Raw genomic sequence first — 18,859 nt, 5'->3', positions numbered from 1 at the left:
TATCCTCCTACTTTCCTATCTGTATTCTTAATTGTAACAATTTTTTTTTCGCATAAAATCATATCAATTTATTCATTATTAAATTATTTAATTCTACAAAATGTAGTAATATCTACATCAAAACCACTAGTGTGAAAACCACAAAACAAACTTCCTGAAGCAACCTTGTGTGTGAATTTAACGTTATTATTTGTTGCCATGGGGAAATGTAATTAGATCAACAAGATTTTCGCTCTTAATGCATGAAATAAAAAAGAGGTAACTCGTTATTTCGTATTCCCTTCCCTAATGTTTTCGAAACAGCTGGTTTAACCGAAATTGGGATGACACAAATCAATCATTATATGTAGAGTAACTAATTAGGACAAATATGGGAAAACGTCTCCAACTTTGGGCGCACATTCATGTCACTTATCACAGTATATGCCCATGGCTTGCCAATTTCATAAAACATTACCGGTATTAATGTATATTACATGTTACGTATGCATATATACATGAAGATAGTAACATTATAGGTTCAATCACAGTTGCATCTTTCAGATCCTTTTAACTTGTTATTGTAAAACCAGAACAGAACATATATTTCCATTTTGCAATCACTCTTTCCAAAGCATCTGCTCCTCAGTATGTCATGTCCGGGGAATAATTAACCTGAGGACCAAAAACACTATTAAGCGATAACAACCGTACAATAACATTAACCTACTAGCTACTATTTCACAATAAGATCAATGCAGAAAATAGTCCCTAAAAGATTATGCATGAATCAATTTAGTTGCCAAGAAATTTAACACTCCAATTTGGTCGAACTGGTCGTTTATTACGCATGAATCAATGAGTCGAACTGGTGGTAACGTTAACTTCTTATTGACTTGACCCAAAATTTCAAGTCCATCACCTTTTCACCAATAACTGATTAGTGGTTAAACCATTCTCCCATCCCCACTAACAAAATAACAGGCTAGCCTACTGAACCACCAAAATAGCCCAAATTTGTGGCCAGCAGACCAAAGGATTGAGTTTGGCCATGGTGTTTGTTCCTTTTTTTTCCTTCTTTGTCTAAGAGACATCTCATATCCATTGGATAAATTGCATATAGGAATTAAGTTCTTCTAAAATATCAAATAGCTAGGAACAAGTAAGATGGAGTTGATAGACGTTAAAACTTAAAAAAAAGATTCAAGAAAATTCCCCCCGAATTCTTACTGCCATATGAAATCACGCTAAATAACCAAAATGCTCCCCAGAAAAACACACTTTACTTATTGCCAGTCCCATTGTAATCTTCAACTATATCTTATGCGTAGCTTTGTGAAAGAAAGTATGAAAGTGGTATACCATCTCTTCAGTCTACCAAGCACATTGCGAAAACGCCCTAAAACCACTTGCACTAGGGATGCTTAACCATAAGAACCGAAACAGGTATTGAGTTTACAAATGGCGAAAAGCAAGAAATGCTGAATCTGTACAGAATCTAAAAGGTTAGACAAGGATCAGAGCTCACCTTCAAACATGAGATGATGAGGAAAGATTTTATCGACAGAAACAAAATAGAGCTCAATTTGAACGTGAGCTAGCAGAACAAGCAGCTGGAGTGTTATCATGCGATGCATTCTCTCTTCTAGCTCCCCTGTTCTGGTTGGTCACCTCTCCAGTGGGATGATCCTCCAAATGATTTGACAAAGAGGTAGTCGCAGTTCTATAAGTTGCTCTATTTTGAAGAGATTGGGATTGCACCAATTGTGTGACGCCGGCAATTCCAGCCTCTCTCCTAGCTTCTGAGCCAACTTTTGACATGGAAGAACCATGACAGAACAGCCTCTCCTTCCATCCCCTTGCGCCTTTTGAAATTGACTCTTTGTATCTTAATCACAAAGATAGGTTGAAATCAGAGAGAAGTCAAGCAGGAAATATACAGAACTAGGCATATCCACTATTCTCTAACAAACCGTACCTCATGGACAACGCACTAAATCGGGCCCGCAGAGAATCAGAAATGGACTGGGATTCTGATGGCCCTGCTCTATCTTGGTTTGCTGGAGAAGATTGCGCAATAGAGTCTCTGCAAACAACCAGTAGAGTAGATTACTCCCATCCTGTATTTTTATGTTAACTAGTATATTTCCCCACTGAAATCAGATATGAAGAACTATATAAAATTACGACATTTAGAGAAAAGTGTCACACCGAACAAGTTTTCTTAGACTTAACACATTCTTTAAGGATGTTTTAGGGTCAAATGGCATTCCCACCATTCTTCACCATCATATGCTGAATAAAAGGGAAAAACACATCAATTATGCAAATGAATGTGCTTTACCCCTTGGCTCAACTTGATACACTAAACCGTTCAGGAACTAAGAGCTGAGACAAAGATATTCTGGACAACATTTTATATTTATTTGCATAAATAGTGAGGGAAGTTTTGAATGGGTTTTCATAACAGAGACAGTTGTGTATGGTAAATGCATAAATAGGGGGAGAGGAGTAGCTTATTGTTTTGCAAATAAATAACATGGTCACAACTACCTATCCCGAGGAGCTGAAGAAGAGCTTTGAGTCTGAAGATGTGGGATCTGCCGTGATATTTCACCTCCACGGGATGTCATAGGACTAGATGGAGTTCCTAAAGGATTTGTAGCTGGTTCATCTCCCCCTCTAGGAGATGATTCAGGGACTTGCGGTGGCTGAGATGACAAAACGATAACGGGTGGATGACCATGAGCAGATGCCCTAGTTTGATGCCCTTCCCTCCGACCATGATGGTGTGATCTCCCAACTGCTGCTGCTGCAGCTAAATGTTGAATTATTCGTTGTTCAAGATCAGCATCACTTATGCCTAACTGCAGGAAGAGAAAAATTATAAGCATGATAAACAAATGGGAGAATTGTAATGTGCTTAGCTATAAGACAGCCAAACCAACACTCAATGTCTGATAGATAACCGACATGCTGCAGTCCAAAATCACCAAAGGCAGGGTGGTGAAAGATAGCAGCAGTCCTTGGTGCGATAGCCCTCAACTTCCTTTCCCGTTCTACTGCCTCAAACAGCTCTTGACTGCAAGAAAATGCACAAAAATTTAAGAACAGCATCAATTTATAAAAAAAACAGAAAAGATCCAGAAAAGCTAAATCACAACAAACCTGGTTGGATCCTTCATGCTAATAGTTTGCCAACACATAGGGCACTGAGAGCTTCTCTGGCACCTACAAAAAACAGCCATAACAATTGCTAAAATATAATCTTCCATTTCCAATGATATAAAGTAAAACATCTCTAATATGCATATACTTTTAATGCATGTGGAAATAACAAGAATATCTTTAGCAGTGAGCAGATCCTCCTCCCACACACAAAATACACAAGCAACTCAATTCACTAGCTTTCTAGTCAATGCAGTCTGTACAGAGTGTAGTTCTAGAATAAAGTCATAGCCATATATCACCTTAGCATTGACAAAAGTCAAAAGAACAAGAAACATAGGACAGCATTCTAACCACCTTAATATAAATCAATGGAATTAAAACTTACATGAATATTCAATCAATAACCCATTATAATTGGTGATGTTGCCATATGCAAATTCCAGAATGTATTAATTTTTATGGGATACTACCAGACTGATTGTATGGAAAAGGGTAAATTTGAAGGACCTAAGTGTTTGTTTGTGGAGGGAAAAAAAACAACAACAAAACAAACTAACCTTGGTATGAATATCATTAAAATTTATGCTGTTAGAGAAATAGAAATTAGAAATCAGACTTCAATGTAAGTACAACCTGCCTCAAGTTAGTTACTCTCATCCTATCTCTATAAGTTGAAATTTAGTTCTCTTAATCTCTCTCCTACCACTTCCCCAGCCAGTAGAATGTTTGCCTCCCTATGTCGTAACTCTCGGACCCTGCTTTAAGAGAACACCATAAAATTTATATCCTTATCATAGCCATTTGACTCTTAAAGGAACCAAGCAAATCTAATATCGAGTAGGTCAACCAACATAATAGACAAACTCACAAGGATATAAAGGAAAAAATACAATAAGCTAAAATCAATATATATTTTGAGAGAGGCACACGAAAAAAATTATTCGTATATTAAGGCATACCATTCAAGAACACATTGAAGGTGAAACTCATGCTTGCATGCAGTGGTCTGAAAAGCAACAGAGGGAGAAAAAGAAAGTGACCAAAAGTTATATTTTATAAACGAGAGTAATTTGCAAAAGCTGAATATTACTGTCGAAGGATCACTTTCGGAGAAATCCTCAAGGCATATGCTGCAAGCATCATCACACGATTCTTGAATCCCTCCTTCGACGAAGGCTTCAGCCGAAGTCATTTGACTCTCAGCCTTGCCTTCCATCCCTGGTACCTTCTACACATCAGCCGGACAACTTCAGAGTCAGATTAATTGTTTTACAAGTGTAAATAGAGCTCTAGAATTCATCATATTTTGAACAAACACAAGGAAAATAAACCAAGGGATCAATAGATCAATTCTACTATGTCAAACTCCAAACCAGTTTTGAGACAAGTGCATTTAACTAGTCCTCACAACAAGTGTCACCACAATCCCTAGTACAAATGATCTACCAATACCAAATATTTAGTAACAAATAAATACAGTTTCTACCAGCAATACATACTATTACGCCCCGGGAATCTTCACGAAAAGCTTCTAAAATTTGAGAAGACAACTTGAACACAATTGTGTGATAAGTTAAATAATTTTTCTTAAATGTATTCCTATTATAGAATTGTGCCTCAAACATTTGATCATCATCATCGTCGAAAATCGCTATATCCTTGGTAGCAGAAAACCGTTGCTAACCGCCATGAGGAAACGTCGTTAATAGTACTTTCTATATTGGCATGACGCTAATGAAAAAAAGGATCACGACGCAGGACAGGACAGAACTCAAATCGACGCAGATAAAAAAAAATGAAACCTTTGGCATGGGGAAATGTAGTAGATAGAAGCAGATACAATAATGAGACCAAAATGGAAGAGAATAAGTAGGTTTTAATGTGGGTTACCTCCATGGATAGGAAATTAAAGGTGTCAAGAAATAGAGGGCAGGGCCATCAAGGGAAGATCGAGGCTTGAACGCTAGAGATCCATTGCAGAGAAGAGGAATTGAGTGAGTGAAACAATTTTGATGACGATTGAAGATGAAGAAAAGGAATGAGAAAGAGAGAGAGGTGCAGAAACTTTACCTTGAGAAATGGCAGAAGTTACCTGGTCCCACCCCGCAGTATGAGAGAGGAGGGAAGAGAGAGAAAACACAAAACACAGAACATAAAAATAAGAAGAAAAAGAAATGGAAAGGTTTTACTATTTTTTTTTTCTGTTTTTTTCACTGTAATACTATCAGGCTCAATGCCCAACTTAAGAGAAGCCCAAATATCTTGCTTCCTTTTAAATATGCATTGGGCTATAAATAAAGGATAAGAATCACGGTGTGGCTCGGGACAAATAAGCGCAAAAAATGACCGAAAAAAAAAGCCTTTGTTTCTCAAATCTCAACCCTCATTCTATATGTTTGTTTTTTCGTAAATATATATTTATTTGAATAAATAGTCAAAATCGTCCCTTAAAGATATTTCGATCTCTATTTTCATTCTCGAAAGATAAAATTAATCAAATTCGTCCTTGAAAAATAACCAAACTGGTCGCGTTAGTCCTTCCGTTATCTCCTGCACTGAGGTGGCTAACGCTCGCTGACATTGCCTATTAACTGCCAGCGTGGCACTCGCTTAGTGTACCCTCTTGTTGCTGATAAGATAAGTTTATTAAATCAATTCAAATCAGTCCCTAAGTACATGAACCCTAATCCAAAATCCAAAGGAAAGATCAAGGGAAACTTTCTCCTTAAGAACGGCAATGACTTGGTCGGGTTCTGAAAGCTTCTGATTTGTGATCCAAACAACATCAGCACCAACTCCCCTCAGCAGAAAAGTCAACTCCATCAATAACAAAGGACCACCTGAACAACAACACAGACAAAAAAATAACATTCTTTTCTTTCCTGAATTTAATTGACGAAAGGGAAAAAATAAAAGAGACGAAGAACGTACCTGAAGGGAGAGCTCATGGGAAACCATGAGAACAAGCTTGGACTTCATGAAATCAAGGGGAGAGAGAGCGTTTTCGAGTTGGAGAGAGGAGTAAATCTGATTGAATTAGTCTATGAAGTAGTAGTTGTTGTCGGCGACGGTAATGGTGGTGCAGGGAACGGAGCTGTTGGGTCTGATGAAGAGAACCATGGCAGTGGAGAGAGACAAAAATGCCACTAACATCAGCGGGCATCTCTTCCCAAATTTATGAATCTCTTACCTACTAATTCTACATTGTCATTGTGATTCTGGTTTCTAGGGTTCCTGCTGCTGTTGCTGGATCTTTGGATTTTAAGGTCTCATTACTAACTTGGCTATTAACTGCCTTCGTTTCGCAGATCAAATATACTAATTAATCCACAATTCTTAAATTTTACCACAAATACTAATAAATCTACCATCGATGTGCAGGCGATGGCAGCGTTGAAGGCGTAGGCAGTGACGCCAGCGACAGCAGGGCAACCTGGGAACATGGAATCTGATCTGCTATGGAGGTAAGGTTCGATTCCTTTGGATTTGGGATTAGGGTTCATGGACTTAGGGATGATCTAATAAACTTATCTTATCAGCAACAAGAGGGTATACTAAGCGAGTACCACGCTGATAGTTAACAGGCCATGTCAGCAAGCAAGAGATGACAGAAGGACTAACACGACCAGGTTGGTTATCTTTCGGCGACAAAAATGGAGATCAAGATATCTTTTAAGGACAATTTTGACTATTAATTCATATTTATTTCTACTTGGGTATACTTACTATAATTTTAGAAATGGCCCTGAATTGTTAGGTATTTAAATGAGTGACGAGGAGTTAGTATTTTTGAATATCTAAATAATTTCGGTGTGTAGATATTTGTCTATTTTATTCATAAATAAATTTATTTGTGTATTGTTGTTATTATAATGTTATTATTACAAATTATTATGATTATTTTTTTCAGATTATTATTATTATTATTATTATTATTATTATTATTATTATTATTATTATTATTATTATTATTATTATTACGATGGATAACCGGAGATTGTTGGGCTGGACTTGCTGGGTTGGCCCAATCGTCTGAGGAAGGAAGCCTTCGAGCGGGTCTGCGTCTTGGGGGCCTCCGTCCGACTTGTGAGTATGACCGAATGGGGGTGGTACCTGCAAAGACACTCCGATGCCTAAGTCAGTAAGGGTGTGAGCAGGTCTAGAGAGTATTGGGATTTAGAGATACCTGAGAGGTGTCAGTGTATTTATAGTGGTGAACCAATAACCACCGTTGATGTAGTGCCACTTTTTTAGGGTGATAACCATCCCTTTATCTTAGGGAGGTTGAGATATGGCCCCTGGAGGTGGTTAGAGAGATTCTAGGGGCAGTTACTTCATTCAAACGAATGTTTATCTGCCAGCTAACTCTCGTCCCCGACTTCTTCAGGGTAAATCGTGGTAAGAACCGACTTCCCAGGAGGAAGGTCGGTGCTGGGTTAGGCTCAACCCTTCAGATTGGGCCCTTTATTTGTACCTGGGCCTTATCGTTGGGCCATGGTATGAACAGTGCCCCTACTCGAGCCCAATTTCTTTTAAAATTTTGGGTTCGAGTATTCTACTCGAGGACGTAGCCGACTTGGGAGGGAACCGACGTGTTTGTTTGGAACCGATGTGACTTTCGTGACTTTTGATTTTTCACAGTTACGTCTAATCAAACGTCGCGTCTGTTAGAGGTTCGCGTAGGTATTGATTACCTTGGTAACAGTGCACCTATTAATGACTTTTCCATTTTTACCATTATGCCCCTAACGTGTTTATAAATACTTTCCCTCTCTTTCATTGTTTCGTTTCTGCGATTTTTCAAATTTCCTCTTCACCTGTTCGTGCTGCACTCTTGCGTTTGAAGGCTTTCATTTCCTCCAACCTTTTTCGGATAAAGGTTAGATTTTTCTTCTTCTCCTTTTGCAACATGCTTTCAGTTTGCATGCTTTTATTTTTCGGATGGATAGGTTGATTCGTAGGTTTCTGTTTGATTCCGTACTTCCCCCTTTAGAGACCATGTTTTTGATTTTCTTTTTCTTTTTCCTTTGTAGGTTTTACCAAAACCCTTTTTAAAAGAAAGAAAAATGTCTTCTGTTGAAAGTCTTGCTCAGTGGGTCGATGTTACGGTCCTGGGGGAGGAACCTTTGGTTGACACTGATTTTCTTAATGATCTCCGCACTCGCCACCGGCTCTGCACCTCTGATGAGGATGAGCCGAAGTATGAACTACTTGCCCCGGGTCCAGAAGACCGGGTCTGTTTTGGGAGGGCTTCGGAGGCAGCCCCTCATTTCTTTTTTATGTGTGAGAGCATGCTTACCCGCCTGGACGTTTTTCTTCATTTTTCTGACTTTGAGATGGATGTTTTACGCCACTGCCGTATTGCACCTACCCAGCTTCATCCCAATTCCTGGGGTTTTCTGAAAATTTATCAATTTGTCAGCCATGCTTTGGACTTTCCGACTTCCTTGAGGATTTTCTTTTTTCTTTTCCATATGACTAAGCCCTTCAGTGGGCAAAATAATAAACAACAATGGGTGTCCTTCCGGGCTATACAAGGTCGGAGGGTCTTCACCCTTTTTGATGAATCTTTCCATGACTTCAAAAATTATTTTTTCAAAGTGCAAGCTGTAGAGGGTCACCACCCCTTTTTCCTGGATGAGAAATCTTCCCCTCGCTTCCCTCTGTATTGGTTGGAGGCCTCCCCCTGTGAGAAATATGGTCTGGATGACCTGGATGAGATGGAGGCTGCCATTGTGGGGTTCCTCCGAGAAGTATGGGGGAGGGCCCCATATTTGGATACTAACAAATTTCTCCAAGGGTCTCCGACCTTTGTTCAGATACATTTAGGTAGCTTTTATTTGTTTTATTGGATTTCCGACTTGTATGGCTATCTTACACCGACTTGTCTAACATTTTGGCTGCTACTTGTTTTTACAGAGATGGCGATGAGGAATTCGAATGAGTCTTACCAGAGGGTCCAGGAGGCTAGGGTGAGGTCCCGGGCCAGGACTGGTGGTGCCAGGACAGTTATCTCTCCCCCTCCTCCTCCTCGAAACTTGGGGACTCCTTCTGAACCTATTGTTATCTCTTTTTCTGCTCCTTCTCAGCCGTCCCCTCCCCCCCGATCCTCCCCTGAGCCTGAAAGGAAGAAGCGCAAGGCTTTAGAGCCTAGTTCTTCTTTCGAGGGTGAAGCCAAGGTGGATGCTCCTGAATTTATCCAGAAGTACATCTATCCTCATGCCCGTATAGGCTTGGATGATGTTTCTATCCGGAACCACTTCACTATTCTGGCTCAGGAGAGTATCAGGGCGGCGGCAGTGTGCACCAAATTTCTTGATATTTTCGAGAAGACTCCTCTTAGCTCTCTTGGTTCGTCCTCGAGGGCTAAAGAGTTGGAGGAGAGACTTCTTTTATATCAAGAACATGAGAAGAAGTTGAAGGAGGAGGTTGCCAAACTAGAGGAGGAGAGGAAGGGTCTCCAGGAGAGGGAGAGCAAGTTGCAGGCCCAGTGCAACATGGAGGTCGGTTTAAGGCTGAAGGCGCAGGAGAGCTATTCAAGCCTTTTTGAGGACCTTGTGGTTGTGAAAAAAGATCTGCTGAATGCTCGGACTGCCTATGCCGAGTTGGAGGACTCTATTGCCGAGGGATCTGAAGAGGCTTGGAGGATTTTTAAGGAGCAAGTCGGAGTCATTGCTCCTGGCTTGGATCTCTCTCCTTTAGATCCTGACAAGGTCATCATTGATGGTGCTATAGTGTCTCTTCCTGCCCCCCAAGTTGTTTCCGAGTCAGACTTGAAGACTCGGGGGCAGAGGATTATTGAGTCCCCTCCTCGCTCAAAGGATGCTCCGAGCTCTTCAAAGGTTCCTCCGACTTCCTCTCCATCTCCTATGGATGCCTCTCTCCCTGGTCCTGACGTTGCTCCGACTATTCCTGGCTTTGGTGGTGATCCGTCTACTCCTATTCCGAAAAAATAACTTTATTGGCTATATGGGGACCCGGCTTGTGGGTCCCCCCTTTTTTAAACTCTTTCTTTGTTTGTGTTGGTGGTAATTGAACAATTTCTTCTGGCCTTTTAAGGCCGTAAACAAAATATTTATAAATACCCTTTTTGGATAAGGGTTTTGAGTTTCGAAGAATACCCCTTTTTTGGATAAGGGTCTTAGTTACCTTTTGCGTGTATGCTTTTCTGACTTCAGTTTTTTGAAAAACCCCTTTTTTGATCTTTTCACTTTTGGAAACCTTTTTCCTGGCTGTCTGTCCTTTTAGGGTCCTTGTCTCTAAGGACTTTAGGACAGTACTTACGCTTTAGTAGGTTTTTCGATCTCTTTTGCTATTCCTTATACTCAACTTTGTCTTATTGAGTTCTATGACTTAGGTTATTTTTGCGATGCGTTTTTTTTCTACTCGGTTTTTTTTATTCCGACTTATAAGTCGGAATATCTCCGAGTTTCTCACGATCAACTTTTATAACCTCTTTACACCGACTTGTACCTCATCGTTTTATCCTGATGACCATCTAGGTCGGTTCAAGGGATTTTCACGTTTTGTCGAGCTTAAGTCGGCGCGTTTCGTAGGAAGAAAAAATAAACGAGAAGGAATTTATAAGAGATATTGTAAAAGATCTTTATTAATTTTGGGAAGGTACTTTACTGCTACTAAGGGTTTTTAGTAATTTTTCCCCCTTAGCCTCTACTATGATGCCTCATTAAAAACCCTTCTTCAGAAAAAACCCTCTAACGTTTGGGAAAAAATCGTGAAGTTGGGAAAAGAGTACATCAAGGAGTAGAGTTCGCTCTTAGCTATAGTACCTTTTCATATTACAAGCATGCCACGATCTTGGTAACTCGGCGCCGCTTAGGTCGGTCACCTTATAATAACCTTTTCCTAAGACCTCGCTGACTTTGTAGGGTCCTTTCCAGTTGGCAGCGAGTTTTCCTTCCCCCGACTTGTTGACTCCTATGTCATTTCTGATTAAGACCAGATCACTTAGTGCAAAACTTCTTCGAATGACTTTCTTGTTGTATCTGGTAGCCATCCTTTGCTTCAGCGCTGTTTCTCTTATCTGGGCTTGTTCTCGGACTTCGGGGAGCAACTCTAGCTCCTCTTTGTGCCCCTGTATGTTTTCGATTTAATCATGGAGAATCACCCTTGGGCTTTGCTCGCTGATTTCTACTGGTATCATAGCTTCTACTCCATAGACAACTCGAAAGGGCATTTCTCCAGTGGCAGATTGTGGCGTTGTCCGATAAGCCCACAACACTTGTGGGAGTTCTTCTGTCCAGGCTCCCTTTGCTTCTTGTAGTCTTTTCTTCAGCCCTGCCAGTATGACTTTGTTTGCTGCCTGGGCTTGTCCATTGGCTTGTGGATGTCCCACCGAGGTGAACTGGTGTTTGATTTTCATACTGGCCACCAGGCTTCTGAAGGTAGAGTCGGTGAACTGGGTTCCATTATCTGTAGTGATGGAATAAGGGATCCCATACCTTGTGATGATATTTTTGTAGAGGAACCTCCGACTTCTTTGGGCTGTGATGGTAGCCAGTGGTTCTGCTTCTATCCATTTTGTGAAGTAGTCTATTCCCACGATCAAATATTTAACTTATCCTGGCGCTTGGGGAAAGGGGCCTAACAAATCCATTCCCCACTTTGCGAAGGGCCATGGAGAAGTTATACTGATGAGCTCTTCAGGGGGAGCCACGTGGAAGTTTGCATGCATTTGGCATGGTTAACATTTCTTCACAAATTCTGTGGCATCTTTCTGCAAGGTCGGCCAGTAGAATCCAGCTCGGATTACTTTCCTGGCTAGCGACCTGGCTCCGAGATGATTTTCGCAGATCCCATTATGGACCTCTTCTAATACCTCCGTGGTTCTCGAGGTCGGTACGCACTTTAACAATGGTGTTGATATTCCTCTTCTATAGAGAATATTTTTCACCAGAGTGTAGTATTGTGCTTCCCTCCGGATTTTTTTAGCCTCTTTTTCCTCCTTGGGGAGGATGTCGAATTTCATGTATTCGACCAAGGGGTTCATCCATCCGAGGTTTAGTCCGGTTACCTCAAGGACCACTTGCGTTTCCTCCGTTTTTACCACAGAGGGTTCCTGGAGAGTTTCCTGGATTAGGCTTCTGTTATTCCCTCCTGGCTTAGTACTTGCTAACTTGGATAGGGCGTCTGCTCTGCTATTTATATCCCGAGTTATATGTTTGACCTCGGTTTCCGCAAAGCGCCCAAGATGCTCCAGAGTTTTTTCCAAGTACCTCTTCATGTTTGGGTCTTTTGCCTGATACTCTCCACTTATCTGGGAGGTCACCACTTGAAAATCGCTATATACCATCACTTTTGTAGCACCGACTTCTTCTGCCAACTTCAACCCGGCAATCAGGGCTTCATATTCTACCTGATTATTTGAAGCTGGGAATTCAAACTTGAGGGAAACCTCTATTTGGGTTCCCCTTTCGTCCACTAATATTATGCCTGCGCCGCTTCCTGTTTTATTTGAGGATCCGTCTACATAGAGTTCCCATGTAGTTGGCTTATTCTCTTGATCTCATGCATACTCTGCTATGAAGTCGGTAAGGCATTGGGCTTTAATTGCCGTCCGAGTTTCATACCTCAAGTCGAACTCGGAGAGCTCTATTGCCCATTGAACCATTCTCCCTGCAACATCCGTCTTTTAGAGGATTTGCTTCATGGGTTGGTTCGTGCAGACTCTTATTGTATGAGCTTGAAAGTAAGGCCGTAGCCTTCGTGAGGCTACCACTAAGGAGTAGGCAAACTTCTCTAGTTTGTGGTACCTTAGTTCGGGGCCTTGTAAAACTTTGCTGATGAAATACACTGGATGTTGACCGACCTCGTCTTCTCTTATTAGGGCTGACGCGACAGCCTTGTCTGCTACAGATAAGTATAGGACGAGGTCTTCTCCAACTACAGGTCGGGTCAGAATCGAAGGTTGACTCAAGAATCCCTTGAACTCCTGGAACGCCTCTTCGCATTCAGGAGTCCACTCGAACTGACATCCCTTTCTCAATAAGGAGAATAGTGGAAGGGATTTTAGTGCTGATCCTGCCAAGAATCTGGAGAGGGCTGCAAGTCGGCCGTTTAGCTGCTGGACCTCTCTTAAGCAAGTTGGGGTCTTCATTTCCAGGATAGCTTTACACTTATCGGGATTTGCTTCAATCCCTCTCCGTGTTAGCATAAAACCCAGGAATTTTCCAGCTTCTACCGCGAAGGCACACTTTGCGGGATTTAGTCTCATCCTGTGTGACCTTATGGTGTCAAAGACTTGCAAGAGGTCTGTCAAGAAGTCGATTTCTCCCTTGGTTTTTACTAGCATGTCGTCGACGTAGACTTCCATTAAGCTTCCAAGGTGAGAAGCGAACACCTTATTCATCAGCCTCTGATATGTGGCCCCTGGATTTTTCAATCCAAATGGCATGACCACATAACAGAAATTAGCTTTGGGCGTGATGAATGATGTTTTCTCCTGGTCGGGCTCATACATCGGGATTTGGTTATACCCCGAGTAGGCATCCATAAACGATAAGTATTGATATCCCGAGCTAGAGTCTACTAGGGTATCAATACTTGGTAGTGGATAAGGGTCCTTAGGACATGCCTTATTTAAGTCGGTGTAGTCGACACACATTCTCCATTTGCCATTTTGCTTTTTGACTAGCACTACATTGGCTAGCCATGTTGGATATTTAACTTCTCTGATGAAGCCGGCTTCTAAGAGTGTCTGTACTTGTTCTTCTACTATTAGGGCTCGTTCCGGGCCGAGCTTGCGTATTCTTTGTTGTACAGGTCGGGACCCTGGGTATACCGAGAGCTTGTGGGACATGAGCTCGGGGTCTACCCCGGGCATGTCGGAGGCTTTCCAGGCAAAGAGGTCGGAATTGTCTCTTAGGAGTTTAGTCAACCCTTGTTTTAGGGTTTCCCCTAGGTTGGCTCCTATGTTGGTATTTTTTCCTTCCTCTTGACCGACCTGTATTTCTTCGGTTTTTCCTCCCAGCTGTGGTCGCAGCTCTTCTCTGGCCCTTGTACCGCCGAGCTCTATGGTGTGGACTTCTTTGCCTTTTCCCCTTAGGTTCAGGCTTTCATTGTAGCATTTCCTTGCCAATTTCTGATCTCCCTTCACCGTTGCTATTCCCGCTGAGGTCGGGAATTTCATGCAAAGGTGGGGAGTGGACACCACTGCTCCGAGTCGATTAAGGGTAGCTCTGCCGATTAAAGCATTGTATGCTGACCCTACGTCGATGACTATAAAGTCTATACTCAAAATCTTGGATTTTTCCCCTTTTTCCAAAGGTAGTGTGTAGGGGTAGAAATCCTAGTGGTCTTATTGGTGTGTCGCCTAGTCCATACAAGGTGTCGGGGTAGGCTCTTAATTCTTTCTCATCCAACCCTAGTTTGTCAAAAGCGGGCTTGAAGAGGATGTCCGCTGAGCTTCCTTGGTCTACTAGGGTTCTGTGGAGATGGGCATTTGCTAGGATCATGGTTATTACCACTGGATCGTCGTGTCTAGGGATTATTCCTTGCCCATCCTCTTTTGTGAATGAAATGGTAGGGAGGTCGGATGATTCTCCTCCGACCTGGTAGACTCGCTTGAGATGCCTTTTGCGAGAGGATTTGGTGAGTCCCCCTCCCGCGAACCCTCCTGAGATCATATGGATATGTCTCTCCAGAGTCTGCGGTGGTGGGACTCTTCTGTCCACATCGTCTCGCTTTCTCTTCCCATGACTGTCCGACCTTTCTATGAGATATCTGTCAAGCCGACCTTCTCTAGCCAGCTTTCTATCACATTCTTAAGGTCATAACAGTCATTTGTCGAGTGACCATATATTTTATGGTACTCACAGTAGTCGCTGCGACTCCCCCCTTTTTTATTTTTAATGGGCCTGGGAGGTGGCAGCCTTTCAGTATTGCAAATCTCTCTGTATAGATCCACTATAAAAACCTTTAGAGGAGTATAAGAGTGATATTTTCTTAGTCTATCGAGACCGAGTTCTTCCTTCTTCTTGGGTTCCCTCTCCCTCTCTTTTGTTGAGGGGAGATGCCCAGGTCACCAACTCGAATCCCTCAGTCTAGCATTTTCCTCCATGTTGATGTACTTTTCAGCTCTTTCCTGTACATCACTTAAGGAGGTGGGGTGTCTTTTAGATATGGATTGTGAGAAGGGACCTTCTCTAAGCCCATTGACTAACCCCATTATGACTGCCTCAGTGGGCAGGTCTTGGATTTCTAAACATGCTTTGTTGAACCTTTCCATATAGGCTCGTAAGGATTCTCTGACCTCCTGTTTTATTCCCAGGAGGCTTGGTGCATGTTTTACTTTGTCCTTCTGGATGGAGAACCTCATCAAGAACTTCTTTGAGAGGTCTTCAAAACTGGTGACCGACCTCGGGGGGAGGCTGTCGAACCACTTCATCGTTGTTTTCGATAAGGTGGTCGGGAAAGCTTTGCAGCGCGTCGCGTCAGAAGCATCAGCCAGATACATCCGACTTTTAAAGTTGCTTAAATGATGCTTCGGATCTGTGGTTCCGTCATAGAGGTCCATATCGGGGCTTTTAAAGTTTTTTGGAACTTTTGCCCTTATTATGTCCTCACTAAAAGGATCCTCCCCTCCTGGGGGCGACTCTTCTCTATCGTCACGGGAGTTCCGACCTTTGAGGGAGGATTCTAACTTTAAGAGTTTTTTCTCTAACTCTTTTCGTCGATCCATCTCCTCTCTTAGGTGCTTTTCTATCTCCCTTTGTCACTCTCGTTCCTGTTCTAGCTGTTCCAAGCGACTTTGGTGGACATGAACTAATCCCAAAAGTTCAGTTGCGTGGGACTGTCCGTCCTTCTCCGATTCGCGCCCTTCTGAGGAATTCACCTTCGGAGTTTTGACTCCGGAGGTACCCTCTCTGTGTTGATCGTTGGTTCCCTGGTGGAGGGTTTGGTCCACGTCATTATTTCAGGTGTCCAGATTCTCTTGTTCGGAATCTGTCTCCACATGACCCTCCTCAGGGGATCTGTCCGCCATCACTGGTTGATCTCTCAGGTCCCCGGTAACGGCGCCAATGTTACGATGGGTAACCGGAGATTGTTGGGCTGGACTTGCTGGGTTGGCCCAATCGTCTGAGGAATGAAGCCTTCGAGCGGGTCTGCGTCTTGGGGGGCCTCCGTCCGACTTGTGAGTATGACCGAATGGGGGTGGTACCTGCAAAGACACTCTGATGCCTAAGTCAGCAAGGGTGTGAGCAGGTCTAGAGAGTATTAGGACTTAGAGATACCTGAGAGGTGTCAGTGTATTTATAGTGGTGAACCAATAACCACCGTTGATGTAGTGCCACTTTTTTAGGGTGATAACTGTCTCTTTATCTTAGGGGGTTGAGATATGGCCCCTGGAGGTGGTTAGAGAGATTCTAGGGGCAGTTACTTCATTCAAACGAATGTTTATCTGCCAGCTAACTCTCGTCCCCGACTTCTTCAGGGTAAATCGTGGTAAGAACCGACTTCCCAGAAGGAAGGTCGGTGCTGGGTGAGGCTCAATCCTTCAGATTGGGCCCTTTATTTGTACCTGGACCTTATCGTTGGGTTAGGATATGAACAATTATTATTATTATTATTATTATTATTATTATTATTATTATTATTATTGCAAATCATAGCCATTCTTCAAAATGCAGGCAAGAAAAATAAAAAAATATTATAAAAAATAAATTATAACCTACGTTTTTCGGGTAACAAAAATGAAAAAATAATATTATACAGAAAAATTATTTTATCTATATTTTGTTCTAATACCATATCATTATAATTACTTTATATAGATTTATATTTCAACGTGTTTCACCAACATTTTTTTTATATTTAAATTAATCAATTTCAAATCGATTCTTTAAAATTTTTCATATTTTTTAACCTGACTCTTGCTATTAGACTTTGAGAAATAGTGTAGAGTAATAAAATATTTTTATATGAACTATTATATAATGCTTGATACACCTTCAGAATAAATAATTGTTTTTAACTTTTTATTATTAATTAAGAAAGCGAATCACCACACCGAAGTCAAAACCCGGGGGAGAAGAAAAATAAATGAATCACTCATAAGATAATGTAGTTCATTAAAAAAATATGAATACATAATAAGATACAAAACAACGCATTAAGCAGACAATTATTTTAATTCGTTCTTCCAGAAAGGAAAATTCAATCAAGATGACAATTATATAATGCTTTTGCTTTGCTTGTGCATGTTGATATAAAATTGAATCAATAAAATGAAAAGAGAAGAGCGATACATAAGATCAGAATAACCGGGGAGATCAAAGATGCCAAATATTGTCACATTCTTTATAAATTATTAAAAGAGTAAAGTATCGTTTTTGTTGTTAATGTTTGTGGTAAGTTCTATTTATGTCTCAAACGTTTAAATTGTCCTATTTGTATCTGCCAAATTGCCTTGTGTTTTATTGAATAGCATATCAATTATATATACAGTACTTTACCTAACAATTAGCTACCTGATTTCCTAATTATGGTAATGCAAGATATTTATAGCTAATAAAACAGGATACACCAAATCAACTAAAAACTGAAAGGAATTTGTTTTCTAATAATTCCTAATATTTAGCCGTGACATATGTGCCTTGATATGCATCAGATTTCATTACCCCCCTCAAGTTGGGGCATGTAAGTTACTAATGCCCAACTTGTCCAACATTGATGCGAATGAATGGGAGCTTAGAGCTTTAGTCAAGATATCGGCAACCTGAGATTTTGTTGGGACATAGGAGGGAAGGATGAGGCCCTGGATGATAGCATCACGAACAAGATGACAATCAACCTCAATATGCTTAGTACGCTCATGAAAAACAGGGTTCTTAGCAATATGAAGTGCTGCTTGACTATCGCATGAGAGAGGTATGGGTTGCGTGTGGGAGATCCCGAGACTCAAGAGCAGTTCCTTTAACCATTTGAGTTCACAAGTGGTATTAGCCATGGAGCGATACTCGGCTTCTGCAGAGGACCGTGACACTGTATGCTGTTTCTTTGTTTTCCATGAAATTGGTGAGTTGCCAAGGAGAATAACCCAGCCAGTGAGAGACCGACGAGTAAGAGGGCAACCCGCCCAATCAGAATCACACCAAGCATGCAAGGTAAAATCGTTTTCCCGGCGCAATAAAACACCTTGCTCAGGCCGGCCTTTTAGATAGCGAACAACTCGTAAGGCAGCCTGCCAGTGTTCTTCATGAGGCTGGTGCATGAACTGAGAAAGAATGTGAACACTGTATGAGAGTTCCGGGCGAGTGAAGCACAAATAAATGAGACGACCAACCAAACAACGATACTGGGCTGCATCAGAGAGCAAAGGTCCTTCAGCCAATGCAAGACGATGATTTTCTTCAATAGGTGTAGACACAGGCCGAGAGCCAAGCATGCCAGTCTCCATGATAATATCTAACGCGTATTTGCGTTGGTTAAGAAAAATGCCAGTAGGAGAGCGAGCCACTTCCACCCCTAGAAAGTATTTTAGTTTCCCCAAGTCTTTCATGTGGAAGCATTGATTTAACTAGTCCTTGAACTGGCGAATAGTAAGAGAATTATTACCAGCCACGATAAGGTCATCAACATAAATGAGCACCACAAGTTGAATATTGTGATGACGAGAGACAAACAGTGAGTGATCGGAGGCACACTGCTGAAACCCGTATTGCAGGAGGGCAACAGAAAGTTTAGAGAA

The 18,859-nt window shown here is 41.6% G+C and overlaps 1 protein-coding gene across 5 annotated transcripts; it reads right to left on the bottom strand.

The window, feature by feature from the left end:
- Positions 1 to 371: 371 nt before the first annotated feature.
- On the bottom strand, positions 372 to 5,414 carry LOC112782879 (E3 ubiquitin-protein ligase RHF2A). Of its 5 annotated transcripts, none has more exons than XM_072230024.1 (11): positions 5,221 to 5,414; positions 5,041 to 5,113; positions 4,241 to 4,378; positions 4,110 to 4,156; positions 3,784 to 3,905; positions 3,148 to 3,210; positions 2,953 to 3,061; positions 2,533 to 2,846; positions 1,958 to 2,065; positions 1,508 to 1,867; positions 372 to 654 (listed from the first exon to the last, which is right to left on the bottom strand). In XM_072230024.1, the coding sequence occupies exons 6-10, from the start codon at positions 3,183 to 3,185 to the stop codon at positions 1,561 to 1,563; spliced, it is 876 nt and encodes a 291-aa protein (XP_072086125.1). In that variant the 5' UTR covers positions 3,186 to 3,210; positions 3,784 to 3,905; positions 4,110 to 4,156; positions 4,241 to 4,378; positions 5,041 to 5,113; positions 5,221 to 5,414; the 3' UTR covers positions 372 to 654; positions 1,508 to 1,560. The 5 variants fall into 5 exon arrangements, with proteins under 5 accessions (XP_072086125.1, XP_072086126.1, XP_025681312.1 ...); XM_072230025.1 differs by having other exon boundaries at positions 4,255 to 4,378; XM_025825527.3 differs by lacking the exon at positions 3,784 to 3,905.
- Between the last annotated feature and the right edge of the window lie 13,445 nt (positions 5,415 to 18,859).

The sequence above is a fragment of the Arachis hypogaea genome, chromosome 20, assembly GCF_003086295.3.
Source record: "Arachis hypogaea cultivar Tifrunner chromosome 20, arahy.Tifrunner.gnm2.J5K5, whole genome shotgun sequence".
In the NCBI taxonomy this organism is placed as follows: Eukaryota; Viridiplantae; Streptophyta; class Magnoliopsida; order Fabales; family Fabaceae; genus Arachis; species Arachis hypogaea.
The sequence above is the reverse complement of the archived record's forward strand: the minus strand, read 5'-3'. Positions and strand labels throughout refer to the sequence as shown.